Source organism: Montipora foliosa, chromosome 13 (assembly GCF_036669935.1).
Source record: "Montipora foliosa isolate CH-2021 chromosome 13, ASM3666993v2, whole genome shotgun sequence".
NCBI classification, from domain to species: domain Eukaryota; kingdom Metazoa; phylum Cnidaria; class Anthozoa; order Scleractinia; family Acroporidae; genus Montipora; species Montipora foliosa.
Genome location: NC_090881.1, coordinates 43,453,125 through 43,476,149, shown reverse-complemented (window position 1 = coordinate 43,476,149; position 23,025 = coordinate 43,453,125). Strand labels below are relative to the sequence as shown.

The 23,025-nt window shown below is 39.5% G+C and overlaps 1 protein-coding gene across 3 annotated transcripts in view; it reads right to left on the bottom strand.

Annotated features, from left to right (window-relative positions):
- The window catches only part of LOC137982339 (fibroblast growth factor receptor 2-like), a 109,818-nt gene extending 87,140 nt beyond the window's left edge, over window positions 1-22,678 (bottom strand). Inside the window, exon 1 of one of the 3 annotated variants that reach the window (XM_068829430.1) lies at window positions 22,294-22,678. In XM_068829430.1, coding sequence (XP_068685531.1) covers window positions 22,294-22,360 — 67 coding nt within the window. In that variant the 5' untranslated portion in view covers window positions 22,361-22,678. The remainder of the gene's footprint in view (window positions 1-22,293) is intronic. The other 2 variants (XM_068829428.1, XM_068829429.1) reach the window with 2 other exon arrangements.
- Between the last annotated feature and the right edge of the window lie 347 nt (window positions 22,679-23,025).

Here is a 23,025-nt window from a genome sequence, read left to right as displayed (position 1 = left end):
ATGTGCCTCGCTTTTCGCCGTCTTATCCAATGTGGAGGCGGTTGTTAAGGGAAAGAAAGTTATAGTTTCCCGAGTTCAAGTGGACCACAACGGACACGTGGATGCCAGAGAACTGTGCTAGGCAAAAAGTTGTCATTTAAGACTGAGCTTGGTCGAGAGCCTTATGCCTCGCTTTTTGCCGTCCGATCCAATGTGGAGGCGGTTGTTAGGGTAAGAAACTTTAAGTTATAGTTTTCCTTTGAGTCCAGATGTTTTCAACAGTTGATGGAAAGAAAGTTCTAGTTTACCTCGCGAGTTGAAGTGGACTACAACGGACACATGGATGCCTGAGAGCTGTGCTTGGCAATCGCTTCTCCTGGTCCGGAGCCGCTTTTAGTTTAGCGAAATCGCTATATAAAGGAAAAAATAAAAAAAATTTCCCGAATTTGAGGTTCTTGGTCCTTCAGAGCTCAATATTTTTCGGTTGTTTATATTTTAGCAACCGCACAGAACTTGGGTGAGGGGCCTTCCCACCGCTTCCCTCCTCGAGGAAAGCAGAGCTACAGGGATGTTCGCTTCCCTGAAACAAGAGCTTAGTAAGAGATTGAAGCCAAATTTAGACCTCTGAATGGGCTTTGAAAGTGTTCAGGGAACCCTCTAATGGTGACGACTAACACTCAAGAGGTTTCGCCTGTGCTCACTGGTTGTCTTGCAAATTGCTTAGGGGAGTCCCCTAGGTCAAGTTTTGACAACTTAGCAAAGGAGTTCTGGCAACTGACAAAACAGGTGCGCCAGTAAACGCCAAGCTGGCCATTATGCTAAAAGACCTTATCAAAGGCGATCTCCCTAAAACAAAGTTACAGGGGCTGGTTTGAAAAATACCTAAGACCAGAAAATTCCTAATTGCTACAATCATAGACAAAACTGTTGGGAAGGTTGCCACTTTTGACGTCTTCTTTGCTTCTCTCCCCACCCCCTGATTCAATGTTGTGCAAAACTAAATGCTTTTCGAGATGGATGTCCTACTTAAAAAAACTGCCACCGCAGTCCCGCAGTCGTGTTTAACAATGCTTGTCCACAGTGACATGGGACAGCAAATGATATTCATATAAACAACTCTGTTCCTAAACCGGGTATTCTGCAATCGCTCCTTAGCTTTCAAATTTGCTGTTCCGTTAAACACACTTTTCACGAGATCGTGTAAAGAAGAAAGGATTTGTTTACTGACTAAGCCTAAGCGCTCGCGTCATTGATTAGGCCTAAGCATTCTCGTAAAATGTTAGCTTTCATTTTGCGGTCGGTTAACTGCACTTTTCACGAGATCGTGTGAAGAAGAAAGCACTCGTTTACTGATTAAGCCTAAGCGCGATCGTCTGAAGAAGAAAGCACTCGTTTACTGATTAAGCCTAAGCGCTCGCTTCAGTGATTAGGCCTAGGCATTGTCTGAAAATTTTAGCTTTCATTTTGCGGTTCGGCTAACTACACTTTTCACGAGATCGTGTGAAGAAGAACGCACTCGTTTACTGATTAAGCCTAAGCGCTTGCTTCAGTGATTAGGCCTAAGCATTCTCGTAAAATGTTAGTTTTCATTTTGCGGTGGCAGTTTATTTTACTGCTTGCCCTTTAACACTTTTCATTCAACGACTTAGGGACTTCGGACCGCTGTAGCAGTTCATTTCACTGCTTGCCCTTTAACACTTTTCATTCATCGACTTCGGGACTGCGGACCGCGGTGACAGCTTTTTTAAGTAGGACATTTGGTGGGCCGGGTACTCTGCAATCGCTCCTTCGAGATAAACTGTATAAAACAACAACAAGAAGTTAATTGAAGCGACATTGTTTTCTTACCTGCAATAGTAAGGACAAATAAAGCGAATAAAAACCCGGAGACCACAAAAGCTCTGAACTCCATTGCTTCGCAATGTGTACTGATTATCCACGGCGGCACGTGACACCGGGACACACCGGGATTTGGTAGAATTCCCTTTCAATGCTCTGAACGAATTTCGTTTATTTTTAAACTTTAAGTTTGGATAGTAAAAAAAACAATTACGCGATTGAAGATATCCTAAGCAAGGTTTTTCTAATGACTCAACAAGCCTCGAATGACGCAAATTGATGACTCAAAAATCGGTCCCTTATGAAAACGCTTTCTAAATATTATTTGTGCGAACAATTAGAGCGTTTTGAACACAAAACTGATTTTCCGTTCACCGTGATAGTTAACAAGTTTCAATTTGCCTATATCTGCATCTCCTCCTCGTCTCCTAGACGACATTATACCCGGTACCCGGCCCACCAAATGTCCTACTTAAAAAAGCCTTTTTAGAGACATCACTGCCAATCCGGCCACTTCTGCTGGAGAGAACATGACAGCCACAACACCGGGGACTACATCCCCTACTCTTATCGAATAGTGTGTGGGTTCTTTACCATCGCACAGGGACCTTATAAACATAGGGGATGGAAATTGTGAGACGGGGCCTACCCCAGGTTTATAGTCCTTATCCGAGAAGACTTGAAAGTCCAACCATTTGCAGATGAAATTACAAAGGCACTACTTTCTCCTCAGTTATTTTAAGATACAGAGTGTTGATCCGGCCGGGGTGCGAACCCTCGACCTCCCGCAAGACAGCCCGATGCTCAACCAACTGAGCCACCGGTGCACAAATTTCAGACAAAGATTTCCAACAATTAATGTATGAAACAGTGAATTGTGTTCTTTGCAATAAGTCTCAATGGCGAAGGCGACTTCATAACTCGGGCCAGCGCAGAGCGAGTTGATACCCATCACTGCGGTCCCCTGGGCAGTAGGTACATCAGAACTGCCGGTGAGAGTCCTGTCGTCCCAGCAACATCAAGCGAGATACAAAAGCCATTTCAGAAGAAACAACTAGTAGTCGTCGCTCCCTCACTCGCAAAGCAGAACAATGTTTCTTCTTCAAGATCGATTATTTCTTTTGTGGCACCAAAGTTGAATTTGGGCTGAATTCGAAGAGACAAAGGCTGGGGAAAATATTCAGGGTTACAACAATTCACTGTAAAATTTGGACCATTTACAGACTTCATAAAATGTCTGTAAATAATAAATTTACAGACTTTAACACTTTACCCCATAAAATCTCTGTAAATTTATTTTACAGATATTTTACAGAGTTTTGTTGAGTAAAGCTCTATAAAATGTCTGTAAAATGTTTATAAATTATTGCAGCTACAACAAGAGGAAATACTTGAAATTTACAGACTTTATAAAATCTTGCAAAAATGTCTATAAATCGAAAATTTACAAAGATTTTACGCCGTTTGGTCATGTCTCATAAAATGTCTGTAAATTGCGCTTTATCATCATGCGTGTCCTGTCTAAGTTACCAAATGTTTTTGGATCTGTATGCCCTGTTGACGATGATTTTGAGTGTCGAATATTTATTACCTAATTAAATTATGTGGGAAACGGTTGAATTAGCCCTGCATGTTGCACTGAGTTCGGTTTATCAAAAGTTCGCCGGTTGCAACCTATAAAATGCCTATCGGTATATGTTTTAATAGTTCGACTTGGATCAAGTCTTAGGCCCTGTTGATATGGAGAAAAGTTGTTCTCGGAAGATGGTCACCCTCCCAGCCGGGTCTTTAGCTAGCGTTTATATGAGAAAAGAACTGACCTTTTTCCCTGAGTCAAGTGCTGCCTGGCTCAGTTTCGATCATCAGGAGACTGGGAAGATAGCACTCGTGCCTTCTCTCATCATCTTGCCTCGACCAAGCTGACTCCACTGAGCGAGCCAAAGTGTTTACATTGAATAAAGTTGGCCTGGCCAGGAGGGCGACCCTACCGTTGACAAAGGGTGACCCGGCTAGGTGGGTCTCCCTTCTAACCGAGCCATTTTTTTCCTCATGTAAACAGTTTACTATGTTACGCGGTTAAACCGCATTTTATAGGGAAATGTAGGAAAAGTTGGCTGGTCCAGGGTATCTCCGGTAAGCGAGTGACCCTTCTACCCGGGACAATTTTTCTCCACATAAACGGGTCCTTAGGGCCTCACAAAATTAGACCGTTTTAATTGTTTACAACAATTGCAAAGGCCATAAAATCTATGTAAATTGACACAACCCGGCCATAAAATAGTTTTTGTGTGTAAATGTCATGTAAATTGCTGAGATTAATCATGCAAATAACATGTAAATCAAGGCCTTTTGTGATATAGGAGTCCCAGCACAGAAGGAGATTGAGAAAGTAATGTAGGCTAGTTGCCAACGAGGCGGCCGACCCCAGAGGGTCGGCCGTCGACTTGGCAAATCATAGAGCCGTACGTGAGTACAGAAGAAAAATCTCATCTCAGCGTAAGGGACCCTTTTTTGACCATATTTGGGTGTAAGTAATACTCCATATTTGGGTAGTGACGTCACGTTTTTGCATGTGTCGCTTCCACCGTGTGGTTTGTGTGTTGTTTCAGCGGACGATTCAGCTAGTGAGATTGGAGGCGCTTGTAGTTGCCTTACGTGTTTGTAAATTGAATTGTAAGCAGCGGCTGATCAAGGAATAGGGTTATACCAACAAATTTCGGACAGAAGGAGCGTGTTCGCTTGTCGATTTCGAACCAGCGTGTTCGCTTGTCAATTTTAAACCAGTGCTTTCTTTCGTCGATTGCCACGTTTTTAAAGACTTCAGATCAAAGAATTGAACAAATTACTATAACACATCTTCTTATAGCACAAAGAATTGTCCTTGAACTCCAGCGTTGCGTAATTAAAACCACTCACAACTTGGACAAAGCGGGGGTAGACAATATTGCTTGATTATTGCGTTCAATACATTTATTATCTGGTTAATCGCCGTTACAAGCCGACAACTAAATGTTGGGTTCTTTAGCTTAGCAGACATTGCTTTTCAGGGTTCATTCAATGTGAAATACAGTGCTGTTATTATTATTGTTGTTATAACCTTCATCACCACGTGCGTGAAAGTTTGAGTTGCGCCGATGAAACACATTCCCTACAAGAGGCTGCCGAAAGTTTTTACGCCATCAGTGTAATAGTTGAGCTTGTGTTTATACTGATAGTTAACTTTCAGCATACCATTTAAGTCGTCATGGTTTATGTTCACCGCAGAGTGCTTTTTCTGTCACTTATTCTTTATGGCAGCAGTTGCTCGATAATCAAACCTTCATTTTCTTGTTTTAGAGTAAATTCTCAACCAGAGACAGTGTATACCACTACAAAAGCAATCCACCTTTCTCTGGACAAAGAGTATAACGTTTTTACGTTAAAATTTGGACTCAGACAGAACACTCTCAAAGTGTGTAAATAAAGTGTAATCGATGTAATATCCAAGGGTTCAGTCAAAAACCTTCATACGTTTGTTGTATTTATCTTTTTTTGATTGAATCAAAAAATGAACCGAAAATTCATGTCCACATTTATTCAAACAATACTCAAACAACCAGTAAACCTAAGGTAACACTTCAACATCACAAGATATTGCTTCGAACTTAAGTAATACTCCCTCAACATTTACACACTTTGAAATTATGGAATTCCTCAAATTCTGCCTTCAAGACCAAGACTCTTATCAGAGTTACTTCAAACTCTTCCTTTCCTACTTTCATTTATAGTAAAATAATTTTACGTCTGTGTCAAACTTTCACACATTCCAGAGACATAAAACAATTTTGCCTCGTTGGCACTTGCCGCAAGGCACAACTAGTAAGCAGACTTTACCTTTACTATGCTCCTTGAAAAAAGAAAAAAAAGCATTGGTGTTTAGCTGCCCAAATGAATTGTGCGGGTTTCAGTCAATTAACGTGGATGCTTTCATAGCCCGTAGCTGCAGGTGAGAATTACTTCTTATGAAGTAATGATCGAAAATCCGGCAGCCATATTTGTTATTCTAAATGATTAGTATCCAGTCTCTTGAGAAAAACAGAAAAGGAAATCTCAAAAGGAACACACTTGCCCCCGTTCCATATTTTGATTGAGGAAATTTGCTCTGCACCTTTAAAGCAGAAAATTCTCCCCGGTTTTTCCACCCAAAAAAGCGCCCCAGGAATCGCACTGCGCTCGCAACGGGTTGTGATTGGATGTTGGCACAAAGAGAAGAATTGTGGACATTTCACACTAATTACATGATTCAACAAGTTTGTCCCCCATTAAGCCCTGGCCAAACTATCGAACAAAGTTGGATTGAAGGCTCCAACTTTGCTCGATCCAACATTGTTCGACAGTTTGGCCGCCCATGTTGGAGGATGTTCGTCCAACATTTTTTGCTCGATCAAATGTTGGATAGAGTTTGCTTTTGATCAAACATTACAACCAACAATTCTGTTTGACACAGCAATGTTGGAGTGTTTTGCCGCTCTTCCAACAAAGTTGTGTCCAGAATCGAGTCATGTTCGTATTGCTAGCCAATCACGAATCGCTATCTTATTTTTAAGCCAAGGCTTCTTGCATCATTTGCAACAGAGGTGGCGGACAAGGAGCAAGGGGACATCGTGGTTGTTGATGAACAGCCAGAGACCTTGATCAGCGAATAGGAAGCAAGGCCATGTTTGTGGGACACTTTTAGCCTACCTAATCATTACCGCTGTTTGGAGATGTCTGGTTCAACAGCGTTTAAAATTCCTGCAAATTGATCCGAGCTCATAATCATCATCCCCTAAGCGCGAATGTATCTTGCAAAGAATATACCCTTTTCTACACGTTCTCTTAATCATTCTTTGGTTTTTCCTTGTTTGAATACGTCCTTTCCGTCCTAAAACAACTTCCGTAGCATAACGCATCGCCGCATTTTCAAATTTTGCGCCAACTTAAACTTGAATTCGTCGAGCAATGTTGGATAGTGTTTTGCCACTACGTCAACATTTACATCCAACAATGTTGCAGGTTGGATCCAGCTTTGTTCGATAGTTTGGCCAGGGCTTTATGAATTGCCCCGCAGCAAAGACTGGGAACGAGAGCGGTATGAATTATCGGTTTGTTTTTCGCGCGGGCGATCAATGCATATGCTCTTCCTCTCTTTTTCCCTTGTTGGACGACCAAAATTGTATCTTTGCGATTCCTTAACATTTTGTGCGGGTGAAATGGCACGCATTCCACCAAATAAACCCAGTAAACATCGACGGAATCCGAAAGAAAGGGCAACCACAATTCAGGTCAGAACGTCGTCCACGGGAATCAGCATTCGCCACAAAGATACACGCCAGTGACATAATTCAACCTCAGACAGTCTCCGAAAGGGTTAATCGGTGGAGACGGTAGCAAGTCAGTTCGAGCGAAGGTCGTTTCGATCGAAACCAAAACTCAGTTCGATTGAAGACAAGAGTCAGTTCGATCGACGAGTAAATGTTTATAAAAACTACAGTTTTGCAAGCGTATAGATAATAATACGAGATGCTTCTGTGAAGCATACACTGGGTTGCCTGTGGTACGTGCTACAGAAAATCAGAAGGCACTGAATTGTGTGGTATTGAAATACAGCATTCCAGTCTCTGAAGAACAACAAATAAAGGAGAAGCGAGAAACATTGGCTTCTGGGCTGACATGTTGATAATTTTCAAGTTCCCCCACAACTTCTGTTTACCACAAGTGTGCCCTCTGAGCATCTGACAGCTTTCTAATACTAAAGTTTACTGAAGTTAAGCCCTGCCGGGCGGGGTTAGTGTTTGGATGGGAGACCAAGACAACATTCCCCTCATAAAACAGAAGCATCGGATCGAAAATACTATTAACTCTAACAAATGCGAACTCAGCAAGGTGCAGATCTTGTTAGCTTGCTTTATGCAAAACAAATATTGATGAAAAAGCAAATAACTATTGATACACAGTTTTCAGAAAGAGCAGAAGGAAGTTTCCCGAACGGTCGATCGAGAATAAAATATTTACGACATCAAAACAACATTAATTTTGAACCGTGAATATAGAATATAAAAAGTTACGATCAGCGACAAACATTTTGGGAGATTTTTGCTACGTTCAAGTAAATTGCAAAATCGAAAGTGACATGGCCGGAATTCAGCGGGCGCCGTGATTAAGTTACCGCGGCATGTTTACTCGCCAAACAGTGAAGCATCTGTGTCAAATGATGGCAAGATACCGGGTTTTTGTAAGTTTCTTTTTCAGTCAAGTGTTATAAAGTTTGACAATGAAATGAGCGAAGTCAAAACAAAGATCACAATCGCCCAACTCTTATTTATGCAAAGTCAAAATTTACTCTCCAAGACGCGTACGATGTTATTTATCACCAGGTAATTCCATCATTTTGGAAATAGCAGCTACTTTATTATTCATCTGCGTCACAAGTTTTCACTGATTTTGGGGCTCATTTTGTTGAAACTCAAGCACGCTTCAAACAGGCCTGTGAACCCTTCCTGCTTACAGAGCAATACTAAAAAACTTCTCCCATATCACATTTCAACCTTAAGCTCGAAAATTCAATACACAACATGATATTATAATTCACAAAGGCAGAAAATACCACAGAATCCTTTTCCAGCGAAAACATTATTGAAACTAACAACATATTTGCTCTTAGAGACGAAAACCTCTTCCTATTTCATTGCGTGCGTGAAGACCAGAAACTCAATCGCGTCAAATTACCATGTACTTCAGGTAAATAGAGCTCACTTTGATTTCGTCTCGACGGGCGATAGATTGTTGTCGAAGTCCAGTACCCGTCGCTTTTGAGCTTCCTGCCTAGTTTATCCAACTGACTTTCCATTATTGAGCTCCATAAGGGTATATTTTGTTTAAGGATCCACTAAAACGCCATTCGCTTTACATGACTTTCGACGCCATTGCAGGCTAAGTTAATGATTCTACTGTGTCCACCAGAGAAATCTACGCAGTTCCACTACCCTCTCGATCCTAAGAACATACTCATAGAAGGCTCTATGCACAAAGACACCACTTACCAGGGGAGTGACAGGCAAGACTTTTACCGACACGGAAAAAAAAAAAACTAAAAAAAAGAAAAAAAAGAAAACAAACAAACTAAACGAAGACCTCGACTGGTTTGCCATAGGCAACCCAGTAAAAAGTTCTTGTGTTGTGTAATGATTGCGCGAAGTAATATGCGACGCGGAAACGCGGTGTTCAATTGATTTCCTTTGTTGTCGGCGTTTCTTTCTCGGCGTTCCTGATCGGCAATGCTCAATGAGCTATTCGCTATAACGTGCGTACACTGAAACACGGGGTTTAAGAATTTATTACCATGGTAAAACGAACAAGTATTGTCACTTTCAATGAGAACCGAGCGAAAAGAGATTAAACGCTGTTGAAAACACTTGCGCTTGGAACAAAATCCGTGGAACATATTATCATTGCTTCTCATCGTTGCAAATCTTGTCCACACAAGACAGTTAAGCAATAGTTACAGTCTTCGATCGAACTGACTCTTGTCTTGGATCGAATCGACTTTTGTCGATCGAAACGACCTTCGATCGAAACAACTTTCGATCGAACTGACTTGCATCCGGTGGAGACTTCATGACAAAAATAGAGACCTTCTTCAAAACGTAAAGGGAGTTCTACGAACTTTTGGAACAAAGGGTGGCCTGGCCGAACAGCTACATTTAGCGAATGGGCGGGAAGATTCAAAAGATTCGAAAAGCAAAAGACTGCCGGAGGAGTTTTCGGTAAGTCGTCATTACAAACCTGATTTGAGTTTAAATGGCTTAAAATTTTAAAGTTTTGTTGCCTTGTTCCCCGCCCAATTTACTTTCAAACTTGTTCCCAGCTTTTTGCTCCCTAAAATTCTTTATGTCCCCTTGTTCCCTAAGACATTTCGTCATTTTTCCTCTGTTCCCCAGTTAAAAATAGCCATCTTCCCTCGTTTCCCAAAACGCCAAGGAGGCCCTCAGCACAGTCATTACTTTTGCAGACCTACTCCCTTAGTAATTTCACTTTATATTGTATTAAGGCCATTTAAGGCAATAACAATAATAACAAATAGGGAATTACATGTAATATATGGATCTCTGTATACCCAGCCCCTTATTCGCCACTTGCAGATGCCTTGTTCTTCAAACGATGCTACTACAAGAGCGCAATAATGGCCGGTTATTCTGTACTTACTCCCTTGTCACCTGTATACCTACATGTACCTTCACTGGTTTCTCATGCACGAGGAGCCAGAGCAAGCTAAATTTTGGACTGGGCGCTTAATTAGATTACTCCTTTGACACTAGATTTCACTGAAAGGTCGGTTACACATCAGAAGAAACCGCCTGGGAGATTATCACGCTTTGGTCTCCCATTAATTGTCAATACCTCCGTCAAGTCGGCCTCCACATTCACCCCAACCTCCGTCAATCCCAGCCAAATAAAGTATCTTGATGATAAATCTTATTTCCAACAATTCGACCAAAATATAAATTATCTAATTTCTTTGATTGTCCAAGATAAGGCGGTTCTGTGGACTTGATCGCTAGGTTATTGTTCCAGATGTGCTGCAACCGTATTTGCACATATTTCGACTTCCCGACTGGGTTCTTTTGAGGCCAGAATCCCAGATGAAGGGTGGCAGACAATGATGATAAATCTGACAAAATTAAGTGGAACAGGAGTAAGTACACGAAGCTTGTAGCTATTTTAAGTGACATTCTTGTGTATTTGGGAGATGAGGGGGAGGAGTTGGGTTTTTGAGGTCTATGCACAATCACAATCCTTTCAGGTGAAACCTGGAATTACTTCTTAGCGATCTAAGTGCACGGAAAAAGCAAGTTAAAGCATGGCCTAAAAGTTGATGCGAAAGTATACAAAATTAAATTTACAGCTATGCTATTAATAATTAATTGTGTAGCATATACCTGAGGTATACAATCCATAACTCACTCTGTCACCATTTCACTTTGTAACCTCTTGGGTAGCATATACCTGAGGTATACAATCTATTAACGCACTGTGTCACCATTTCACTTTGTAACCTCTTGGGTAGCATATACCTGAGGTATACAATCTATTAACTCACTGTGTCACCATTTCACTTTGTAACCTCTTGGGTAGCATATACCTGAGGTATACAATCTATTAACTCACTGTGTCACCATTTCACTCTGTAACCTCTTGGGTACCATTTACCTGAGGTATACAATCTATTAAGTCACTGTGTCACCATTTCACTTTGTAACCTCTTGGGTAGCATACACCTTCGTTCCTGGACTGTGAGAAAAAGTATTGAACTAGGAATTTAACCTTGCGTTCAAATTTCTTTGATGGGCCGCGCAAAAATTTGGCCGGCTAGGAATTTAACCTTGCCTTCAAATTTCTTTGATGGGCCGCGCAAAAATTTGGCCGGCTCTGGCTCCTCGTGCAAACAATGTCACATGTTCAGTAATGTGAACCCCTTTATACCAATTCATAAAAAGATTTAACCAATCAGTCAATAACTGCACAGCATATATTCGGCTGTATTCCACATTGCTTGTTCAGGGTGATATGTAACTATTTCCTATGACATGGTATACAAGCTTTCTTGCTTGTTACTTGTCACTTGCTTGTTTGCATGTACATGCATGTATGTTAGCCTGAACAAAAAAAAAATCAGTTGTCTTGTGGGGTATTCCATAGTGGACAACTCAAAAGCATTTGCATTACTAGCATTTTTCATGAAACATTATAAAGCTACCGGTAAAATTTACTGTTTGTAAGAGCACTTATTACCGCCTGCAAACGCGCAGAAGTCGCTTATCCTTTGCAGAACGTCCACCATTAACTAATTGCTTTACTGGTGTGAAAAGGTGCCATACCTGTTGCGCTGAAAACTAGGGAGAACCCTGTACATGTACTGTTATGTAGTAGAGCTAGCCATCTAAATATATACTTATCATATTGCGGTGCAGTTAATATTGCAATTTCTCCCACCAAAACCTCAAATTTTATTTGATGAGTAATTAACCCATTCACCCCTGAAGAGGCCCCCATTGACGAGTAAAATCGTCTGGCATTAGACAGAGTCAAATCTATAAGTGTCACTCTCAGGAGGGAGAGGGTTATTAATCTAATTCATAACAATTATACACAAAAAGCCATCTTGAGGAATTTTTATATCTCAAAACTTTTGTTTTAAGGGACAGTTTTTGGCATGATTGCTCCACTGTTTTAATTGGATATGGGAAATCTCACAAGCTAGTGCTTTATGCCCAGGTACCCTAAAAAAAAGAGCAAATTTATGAGTGAAATACAAAATTTGTTTTGAGCTGTACCCTTCAAACACTAATTCAGACATTATCAATAAGAAATTATGAAAAATTCAACAATAAATAATTATTATTGATTTTATTACATGTACAAAATGGTCAGTTTGGTAAGGTGGACACTTTGGGATGTTGTCACAGGCTTCCATATAAGTTTATAAGCCAGGGTGTCAACAAGGAATTCCAGCGGGTCAAATTTCCACAGCTCCTACCATAACCATTATGTCGGGTCATGAAGCTGACCTTGCAGGGTTTTTATATGTTCATATTTTGTTTCAGGGCAATGTATTAGGTCTTTGGCAGCTAAAAAGGGCAGGTGGAGATTGTCTTGAATGGGACTTTTCTAAAAGGTAGGTAACTGATCTTTAAGGAAACTATTGTATTTTTAAAAGTACCATGGAAACACTACATACATTGCGCAGAGACCAATGAGATAAATTGTTTTGTGCACTCTTTCAATATAAGACTGTATGTAAATTTTGTGATGTCTATAAACATAATACATATTAACAATTTTATCATTGTATAATACAATTCAGAAGTTTTCATTGGCCCTGCCATCCTGGTATATGAGCTAATATTCCATGCTCTACAAAATGATGCAAAGGGTACATGTCAGCTGAAAATATACAGTTACACAATGAAGTCAGTAGATTTCTCTCTATTTTGGGGGCGTTTTCAATAAAACAATATTATTATTGCGTTCAGGCTTGTTGGATATGAAATAATCACATACATGTAGTGTATGTCCCACTTGGAGCTTCGCACCTCATTGGCTATTTGTCATCTTATCCAATGCATGCTCGTGGAATAATCAAAATTTGTTTGAAACAATGGCGGTCGCCCAGGTGGAAATCTTATAAAGATCTTACCAATATTTTTGTTAGGTTTCTTAACAAGATCTTATCTTACCTCTTAACTAAGACTCTTGCAACAAACTAACAAGATCTTGTAAGATTCCTACAAGATTCTAAATTGTAAGATATAAGTTTCTTACAATAATTCCTTTAGCTATTAGCTTCATTATTCAGTTCACCTACACAGGAACATTGCTTATGAATGGCAAAGTGATTTGTTACAACATTCTTCGAAAATGATTATGAAATTATATAAATTGATTGATTGACTGGTGTGACTCTTTTCCAGGGCCTTCATGTACCTCAACCACAAGATGCAGTGCTGAAGGAAATTGAGCATTGAAATTTAATTGGAGGGAATTTCCTGAGATGCAAGAAACAGACAGTGCTGATTGCAAATTGTGATGCAATTGTGAATAATAATTGTCTTTGTGTCAAAACTTGGGAGGGTAGAGGTTTCATTGCCATTCTAGATACACATTGTGAACATTATTAGGTCAAACTGTTTTAACTGGGTCAAGTAAATTTGTTCCAGACATCAGGTAATTGTTGAAGAGTCGAATGCTCTCACATTGAACTGGGTGAATACAAGGGAGAGATATTCACTGCAACAATCAGTGACTCCTCTGTTCATATACTGTAAGTTTTTTGACAAAAATCAAGAAAGGTTTCACTGTCCCTTCTGGGTCTGAGGAAATTGTCAGTCATCGTGCAGTGGCAAATACACAGGCCTTCTGATATTACGCGATGGTGCGATTTCGCACAATCGGCCTCAAATCGCATCCGATCGCACAATTCACGAAAAATCACATAATTTACAAAAGGACGCACAAAATTCATAAAATGACACATAAATCAACACGTTTCTTAGAAATTCCTGCATAAATACGCCATTTTTAAGATGATTTATCTTGGAAAAAGGCTAAAAAACCTTTGTCACCTTCGATTTCGTATACATTCGAGGTTCAAGGTTTTATTTTTCATGTCGGGGACCTGGTACGAGTCTCCTTCTATTGGTGCAACACAAACATGCCGTTATATACACACCACTGAAATGACACAGTTGCCTTCTCTTAGAGAAGAGATTTGTGAAAAATAAGCGAAGTTGTAAGTTTTTCGGCAAAATGTAGTTTCTTTCGTTGAAAACTGATAAAAACTTATTCATGCATAAGTTTGTTGTGAAAACGCTCGCTTTTTCTTCGACGAAGAAAGAAGTTCCCACCTTCCGCCCAATCTCACAGCTCGCGATCAAGCAAGAAACGCTCCACGTGGACGATGGACTGATGTTTTTCTGGTCGTGCACTATTAGGGCCTTTTATACGAGAGAAAATAAGCCGCGGTTTACTCTAGCCACGGTGTACAAAATACGCAAAAGGAACTATTTATACGAATATATATTCCCAGGTCAATATAAGCCGCGGCTTGAAAAAGACGTGAACGTAGATTTTGTACCATTTATACGGTACGGGGTGAACATTCGAGTCTTCTGTAAGCCGCGGCCAGAGAAACCCGCGGCTTATTTTCTCGCGTATAAATGGGGGTATGGCCCTATTGTGATTGACCATCTTCGGAAGTTCGTGGTTGACAAGCACCTTGATCATTCATTTGGCATTTTAGCTGTGTCCTTTCAACTTTTAACGTGGTGCACCGGTAGTGCAGAAGACCTCATTTTTTTTATTTATCCCGACTAATGCCGATCGAGATACGTAATTACTGTTCCTTTGTGTTCAAAATGTCTTTAGAGCAGCAAAAAAGTGTTTTTCTTAACCTGAAGCTTAAAATTGCTGAGAAAAAAAATCGCATAATTTATATTATTTATCGCATAATTGGCCTTTTTAATCGCACAATCTGCCCTGAAAAAATCGCATAATTTGCATTTTTTAATCGCACCCTATCAGAAGGCCTGAATACACCAAACACAAGTGATATCTTTCTAATAAACACATTTGCATGTGGCAACAATGATTTAAAGATCAATGTAATATAAGCACTACTCAATTACATGCAGTAAATTTGTTTTAGGAAACTCTGTTGTATTTCCCATCTGAACTGGCAGGTGGCCCGCCTCATACAGTTCAATGTAACTTGAAAAGTAGGTCTAATCATACAGTTAATTTGTCATAGTATACTAATTTGTAGTATTTTTCATCGGAACTGGTGGGTGGCACACCTCATACAGTTCGATGTAACTTCTTAATTCGGTCTAACCATGCAGTTAATTTTGCAATACAACAAGAACATGAGAGGAACGTTTGGAGCTTACTACATGCAACTAGGCATAAAATTGGATGCAAAGATGGAAAACTGGCCACCAGAGGCAGCCTTTTTCAGATCTTCCGCAGATAAGCCACACCCATTTCTAACAACTATTTTTGGGGAAAAGGTGTGTCTTATCTGCAAGTGTTTATACAGTGTAGTAATTTTATTTAGGACCCAAGGCTATTTTTGTCCTATCCTATGCAATTACATGACCTTAAGGTTTCTTGATAGGGACACTGAAACCAAGTTCATTCTTATGTGTACTTTAAAATATACAATTCTTGGTTAAATTTCTGGGTGCTTGCCATTAGTAGGAAATGATGGGCAAGACTGGTCATTTCATTACATTCAAACCTTCAAATGGGCAGTTCTTTTCTAGATTCTGATGAAATTTATCAGAAAAGTGTACAAAAGATAGGAATTGACTGCTCTGGCTGGATACTTTTGTGGGATTCTAGGAAACTAGTTCACAAGGTGATTATAGCAAAATGTGATGTAATCAATTAATTCTCGATTATTAGATGGCACACATCTCTATAATCACCTACATGTACATGTACTTAATATAGCCACTGTGTTTATATATACCTAAATGAAACATGTAGTATATCTGTAAATGTATATAAAAATATTTTGAGGAAGCAATGTTATGTACTTATTGACTGAGTAGGAGGGCCAGAGGTCAGGGCCCACAGACCATGCGCAGCGAGGTCCGTGTGCCATGACTGAGGGCCAAATATTTTCCCATCCAGCCCAACCTTAACTCAGTCAATAAGCATTATGTTATAATTTTATTTTCCCTATTCTTCTTTGTTTCTTGTTTTTGAGCCTAGATAAACTTGAGAATTTCTTCCTCTCCAAGGACATGCAATCTGGGTTAAAAGACTTTGGGACACCTGTCAAAATTTTGGGCGAAAAGTAGAGAATCTGCTGTACATACTTCCATCGTTATATGAGCAATGCATGTTCTTCTTTCGCTGCCTTTTTTTGCCCCCCCCCCCCCCCCTCCCCCAGACAATGTTGAAGCATGCAAGCAATCGACGAACGGATCTTGATTTCGGAGACCGTGCAAAATCAACATTTGTAATGGGGCGAGGGGGCAAAAGCGGGAATTGTCCCAAGAGTTTTGACCAGGATTGTAGATTTGTTTTGTTCGCTTTGTCGCTTTGATAAACAGGTCATTAGGATATTTGTTTGCCTTGTTTTTGTTTTATCAGATATGCTTGAACTTTCACTGTTGCAGGGCTGAACGTGTACCTAGCAGGGCCTGATGACTTTTTCCAGACTGCATAGGGCCCTCATACAGGAATTTTTTCATATGGTTTTGCCATCAAAATGCTCGTGGGGCCACACGTCATAAAAATTATACTAATTTATCACATTATTGTTTGTAGCATGTACATTTATTCATGCGGATGCCATTAGTATCTTTCAGATTTCACCAAGAATTGCATCGATAACAGCCCTATTATTTTTATCGGCAGGCTAAAAAACTTAGTGACAAAAGTGTTGTAAAAGTTACAAAATAATTAATGAAATTGGGGGTTACTATTCTCAAAGGCCAATCTTACAGTTGGGAAAAGAGCTGTTTTCTAAAAAAAAAAAAGTTATTACAAAATATGAAATGAAGATTATTTCCAAAGATAACCTTGTTATTGTTGTCAGCCTTCTCAAAACCGGCCGGTCAACGGCTCAATGAGCCGCGTCCTCAGAAAGCTTGACCGTCTCCTTCCAGTCAGAAAATGTTGCACAACACATTTTTAGCTCGAACGTGAAGTCGCTGGAGATATTACAAAAGCTTCAAAAAAGTTTGTTTCACATACAAATTCGCGTCTGCAATATTTTTTGGCGTCGCGCTCATGAAATGTTTATTTCACTGACATTCCAGTATTTCTTATCAGACTCCAAGCAAGTGTCAATTCCATATGTGAAATTTCGTCACTTTAAATCCCACAGATTCAACTAAATTGCATCTGTGAGTGTCTTAATTTAAAAAATTCCCTTGGGGAGCATGCCCCCAGACCCCCCTAGAAGCTTGTGTCCTTTGGGCACTCGCTTGGGTGCCTATAGCACCAAACCGTCTCCACTTTCCTTATGACCTGCTCCCGAAAAATATTTTGAGAAGGCTGGTTGTGTGAAAATTTATAGTGTATACAGAGTGTACATGTAGGTTTAGAGTGGTACTATGATCAAACTATTGTAGTTCTCAGAATTTTGTCACTTTCAAAAAAATTTTGCACATTCAGTAGAGATTATCATAATTCATTGCATTTTGTGTTTCTGTGGGATATTTTTCAGATTGAGAATCAGTAAAATTTGCACATTAGGAACTCAAAATGACATCACCCGCTCAAATCAATAATTCAATGAGGTGAACTACTGTGTTTATACCCCTTTTTAGTGCGAAGGACGGAGAACTATTAGGTTTAGAATGGGGCATGATACTTCAAGTAAGCAACATAATATTTCCTGATTAAAATTCCGGTGTCAGATGTCATTATTCCAAAAGGGTCGGACACAACATGATGCTTTACTTGACGCAAAATAGGTTGAAAATTCTTCAAATTCTTTGTTAGACCACTTGAAGTGGTGGGTAAGTATCTCGAAATATTTCATCTAGGGGTAGGTGAGTCTGCTGGTCTTTTGACAACAAAATGGGAAATGTCGCTGATTTACTCCGGCCCTTAGAGATATGTGGTCGATCTCCGGAATCGTCAACGGCGAGAGAAGGGTAAATCGCGTGTCTCGTTCTTAGCGGATCAGTCCGCCATTTTTATGTCGCTTTGCTCGCTACGTATGAAAGGGAAGTTTTGGTCTATTTTGTTGCTTCTATTTTATGTCGAGGGAATCTACCTGCCTACTTTGCAACAACAAGCACGTTTATGGCAATTAAATTACTATCTGAGCCTTTGGTTTACTCAAATGTGCCTTTGTCGCTTTTCTTTTCCTTTGCTTTTAAGATTAGCAAATGGTCAAAGTGAAACCACTTCTTGTTTTCTTCTTGATTGTGCTTGTACGTGCAAGACTTCGCACTAACCGTTCGGTACCGCTCGTTGACCATAAGGATTAAGCAGAATTGGCTGATATCAAAGATGGTTAGGTAGTGATTCAGTGTAAGAACAATGGTTACTAAAGACTCATTGATACGTGTACATTTATCCCCATTTAATTCCATAGATATATATTTCTTCCTTATTTGTATTGAATTTATAGTAAGAATTTTATTCATATACATGTACTTACTGTAGATTCCATTAAGAGTATTGTGTAAAATGTTTGTAATTGGGGTAACTTGAGCCAGGTTTTTATACTTATTTAACAATAATGAAATCCCTTGCATATATTTTATTCCTTATTTTGATGAATTTGTATGAGTTATCAAATAGTGATGAGTGAATATAGGGAATAATTTCACGCACGCTTTGTCCAAAATCAAATTATTTCATAAGCCTTAAGGCAAGAAAAATTATTTGATTTTGACAAAACACAAGTGGAATTATTCCCAGATTTCACGAGTATACATTGTACCATTTCATCAGCTATAAATCATGGGTGACAAATCGCGTTCATAGGACGTGGGTTTTTCTCTAAAGTGGACACCATTTTGGCACTGTAGAAAAAGTTGCCATGATAACTCATGTCATTAATTGAATTATTTTATTTTACTTATTGCAAGAATTTTACACTTAGATTCTATTGAAAGTAATATAAACAAATGATTATTTTTAGATTTGAAATAAAAATTTATGCATTCAAAAACTCTAGAACTTGTTCTTTTTTCTACGTAAAATCGACTAACCTTTCATTCATTTCACTTTTTATCAACATTTCCTGGCTTACGTCAGGTTTTAAATGCTATTATTTACAGATATTGTAAACATTTTGCTGAGATTTTGTGCACTAAAACACCAACATTTTAAAAACATTTCACATACTTTACCCCTCCATTTTTACAGACATTTTATTGACATTTCCTGCCTTCTGTCAGGTTTTAAATACTTAATTTACAGAGATATTGTGAACATTTTGCTGAGATTTTGTGCACTAAAACACCAACATTTTAAAAACATTTCACATACTTTTCCCCGCCAGATTTTTGAGGGTTTTTGTAGACATTTTATAGACATTTCATGCATTCTTCTCACTCACTTTTTACATAGATAACACTGACATTTTATATGGATGGATTTACAGAGATTTTTTCTGGTGTAAATTTTACAGAGAAAGTAAAGAGATTTTACAGACATTTTGTACTTATCGCATAAAATCTCTGTAAATTTTTCCTTCAATTTACATAGATTTTATTGAGATTTTGTACGCATTTTATGTCATCGTAAGGACGAGTTACAAAATCTCTAAGTGTGCAAATTTACAGAGATTGTAATTTACAAAGAAAATGTGGACATTTAACAGAGATTTTACCAACTTTTTTGAAGTCTGTGAATGATTCAAGTTTTCCAGTGATTAAAACAAAGGACACGATCTTAAAACGTTTGGAGAGGGACGACGATTGATCGGAAACGATAAGAGTTAGGCTTATGTAGTGAATGTCCACGATTTGCCTCCAGATGAGGCTGTTTACTTCCAAACCTCCAATGTGAACTTTCGCACAATTAGGCCATTACCTCAAGTTTATGAGACAAATGACCTACCTACACTTATTTTTGACCACGGTCTGGTTGGTATTGCATGAGATTTCATTGGTTCTTGCGGTCGCTCGCTTAGGTACTTGGCACTGAATCCACATGATGAGCATTTCTCCATAATTTTTATATTGCTGCTTGCATTCCAGGCCAGAAGAGAGATTCCCACGCTCGTGTTATGCTGCAGTGGGCCCCCTGGTGTGCTTTGTGTATTTTCTGCAACATCTTGTGGAACAATGACTTGATTGGATCTATAGAGAATACCTTCGTCAACAGAAATTTCATCTCTAAAGTTCTAGTACTGTCTCAGTTGCTCTGGAGTTTCCCTCCTTGCTGAAAGCCACCCAGTCATGATTATATATCTCGTGTAGAGCTTTAAGGGCAGGGTCTTTGGTAGTCTCTCGTCTTATTCATTGTAGGGTATCAGGTGTGACTCTGTTCGAGGTCCATTTCAGATATTTCTAACCGGAGAACTTTATATTCTTGCTTAACGTTGGTGGAGGGCTGATCAGTGACGAGTGAGCGAAACAAAGTCCTCATTGTATCGAACTAACAATTGATCTCCTTGTGATTTAAGCACTCAGTTTGTGAGGTGCTTTGCTGAGAGGCTTTTGAAGATTGACAACTTTGCCTGGGTTAGTTTCTATCCCATTGCTTGTGAGCTTGTGCCCAATGAAGGAAACCGATGGAGAATTGAATTGTGAGGGTTTTTTCACAGAGAATCGCAGGTCATGCTTGCTGCACTTCTCCATTAGGGTTGTCAGTTTCAATACCATTGATATGTCCCGTGTGAGTTACCGTAGGAAACCACAGTAAAACTTGTGTGTTGACTTTGAATTTATGAGCCACACTCCAAAGAAGAATGATAGAGATGTGTATATTTGACGTGCGGGATATAGACGAAATGTTAAAGTGATCCTAGCACTTTACTGGACCGGGAATTGAGCAATTGTCTCATAGATACCGTAAATCCTCTATTAAACTCTCCGGGGGGGATTATTTTTTGCAAGCACATTTCGGGGGGAGGGGGGGGGGGGGGTTGGAGAGGGGGATTAATAGAGGATTTACAGTACCTGAGAAATTCAGGTGGCTTCAACAGGATTCGAACCCATGACCTCAGAACAGAAGCATATATGACTTACTTGTTTTCAGTCATGTCTTTTAACAAATTCTCCATCTTCTCAAAGGCAAATATCCGTAAATTATAATCGTTTGACCGAATCTGGTCTTCGATAATGCTGTGTATAATTTGGGTCACCTGTATCGTTGAGAGGACAAATTTGCTATAAATAAATGTTCTTGCCAAAACCAGTCAGTAGCACAGCCATAACATCCTTGCCCGATAGCAGGGCTTCGGCCGAAGGTTTCTGCTCTCGTTTAGTTTCAATGTCACCCATTGGAAGATATAAATAATCGAAATCTACCGCAGAAATCATCGAAGACAGATTGACATCACAATCTCAGTGACAAGAAGTAATTAACTCATAAAAAAAAATCTGACAGCGGTCCGTAGTCAACGGGCCAATCCAAATTTCCCGTTACTGGTAATACTGAACCATCGCTACATGTACATACAAGCCGCAGTCCCTCTTCTTGCCCTCTTCCCATTCTCCCTTCTGCTCGCTTGCGAAATTAAAGCGGACGGGGCTCGGACTGCTAGCAGTCTAACCACTTCTGTTTGGTCAGCAGGTTGCGGTTCAATACACTATAACTAGGGATATATGAAGTACTTACCCCTATAAGTGACTCTGCATGTGAAACAAGGGATCAACTGCGATCGTCAGTTCTCATTCATATGCTAGCCTATACTTTTGAAGTTTTGATTATTTCCCGTCTATCTCGGTTAGATATTATTCAACTGCAAGTCCAGTTCGAGCGTTATTTCGTAATGTTATAACTGACGTTTCTTTTTTTCAATATGCCACTGAAATTCGAGGAATACAATGCTTTCTACAAAAGATCTTAATTCGATTTGCAATCACTATCTGCTGGACTTAGTTCGGCAGATGGAGCCCACGGAAATCAAGCCATTTCACGAGTTTCCATTTTAATTGATTACTAAAGCAAAGAGTTGTCCGATATATTTATGCAGTAACTCAATTGCTGCCAATGAAGGGTCTTCTTTTATGCAATACCATAATAGCTCCTAATTACGAGTCTTCTTCCGAATTAAAAATGTGCATCAACAAGAAACATCAGCAGCCACGTCGACAAGACGTAACCTGTAAGGCTCCTTTCTTTTAGCTATCTATTATACCAGTTTTATTGCGAATCCCGAAATTAGGAGCTAAATTTGAGTTCGTACACATGAACTGCAGGAACTTAGGTAAATAAAATAAAGCACAAGAGGTCAGTTGCTTACAAATACCCTACCTGCTGAACTTGGGAAACATAAGGCGATTATGAAAAAGATTACTGTCCATCTCCACCGCTTCTCCATCGAAGAGGTATCTTGAAAACGGCACTTATTCCGCCATCAAATGAAAACTTCCGGTGCCGAAGAACTTGGGTCATATATCAGTGAATTATTGGCAAGATTTCCGCATAGGTCCCTACTTCATTATGCATACGCTCCTTTGTTTCAAGAAAACAGTAGCCTTTTGTTGTTAGCTGCCCTTATGGAATTGAGCCGACAATGACGCGAATATCAATTATGAATCTTCGGTAAATTGTCGGCATAACAAATTAGTCGTTCAGGGAAGATGGGTTTGGAACGTTGCACATTGAGGAAAACGAAGATTTATTGTCCGTGTGTTCCATACACTAGTGAACTGATGTCCTGCAATTCAGTGAAAGTTCATGAACCGCTCCCTCTTGATCTGAAAATGCAAATCAAGCAAACCGAAGAGAAAATTCATTGTATCTTTTCAGTGAACTACTTGACATAAGAGTTAAAACGTATGGAATAGGAGTGAAGTTTTAACTTTCGAAATAACTCAGCTTTGTATTCAGTTGGGAAATCGCCCGGGGGGAAAAAGAATTAACGTTGCCGTTCTAAAATATTACGCTGGACCTGGTCAAACGGCGTACTTCTCTGAATGTGAAGAACGCTTCATTTGGACTTAACTATTGATATAGATAGATAGGAAAAGGATAGGATAGGAT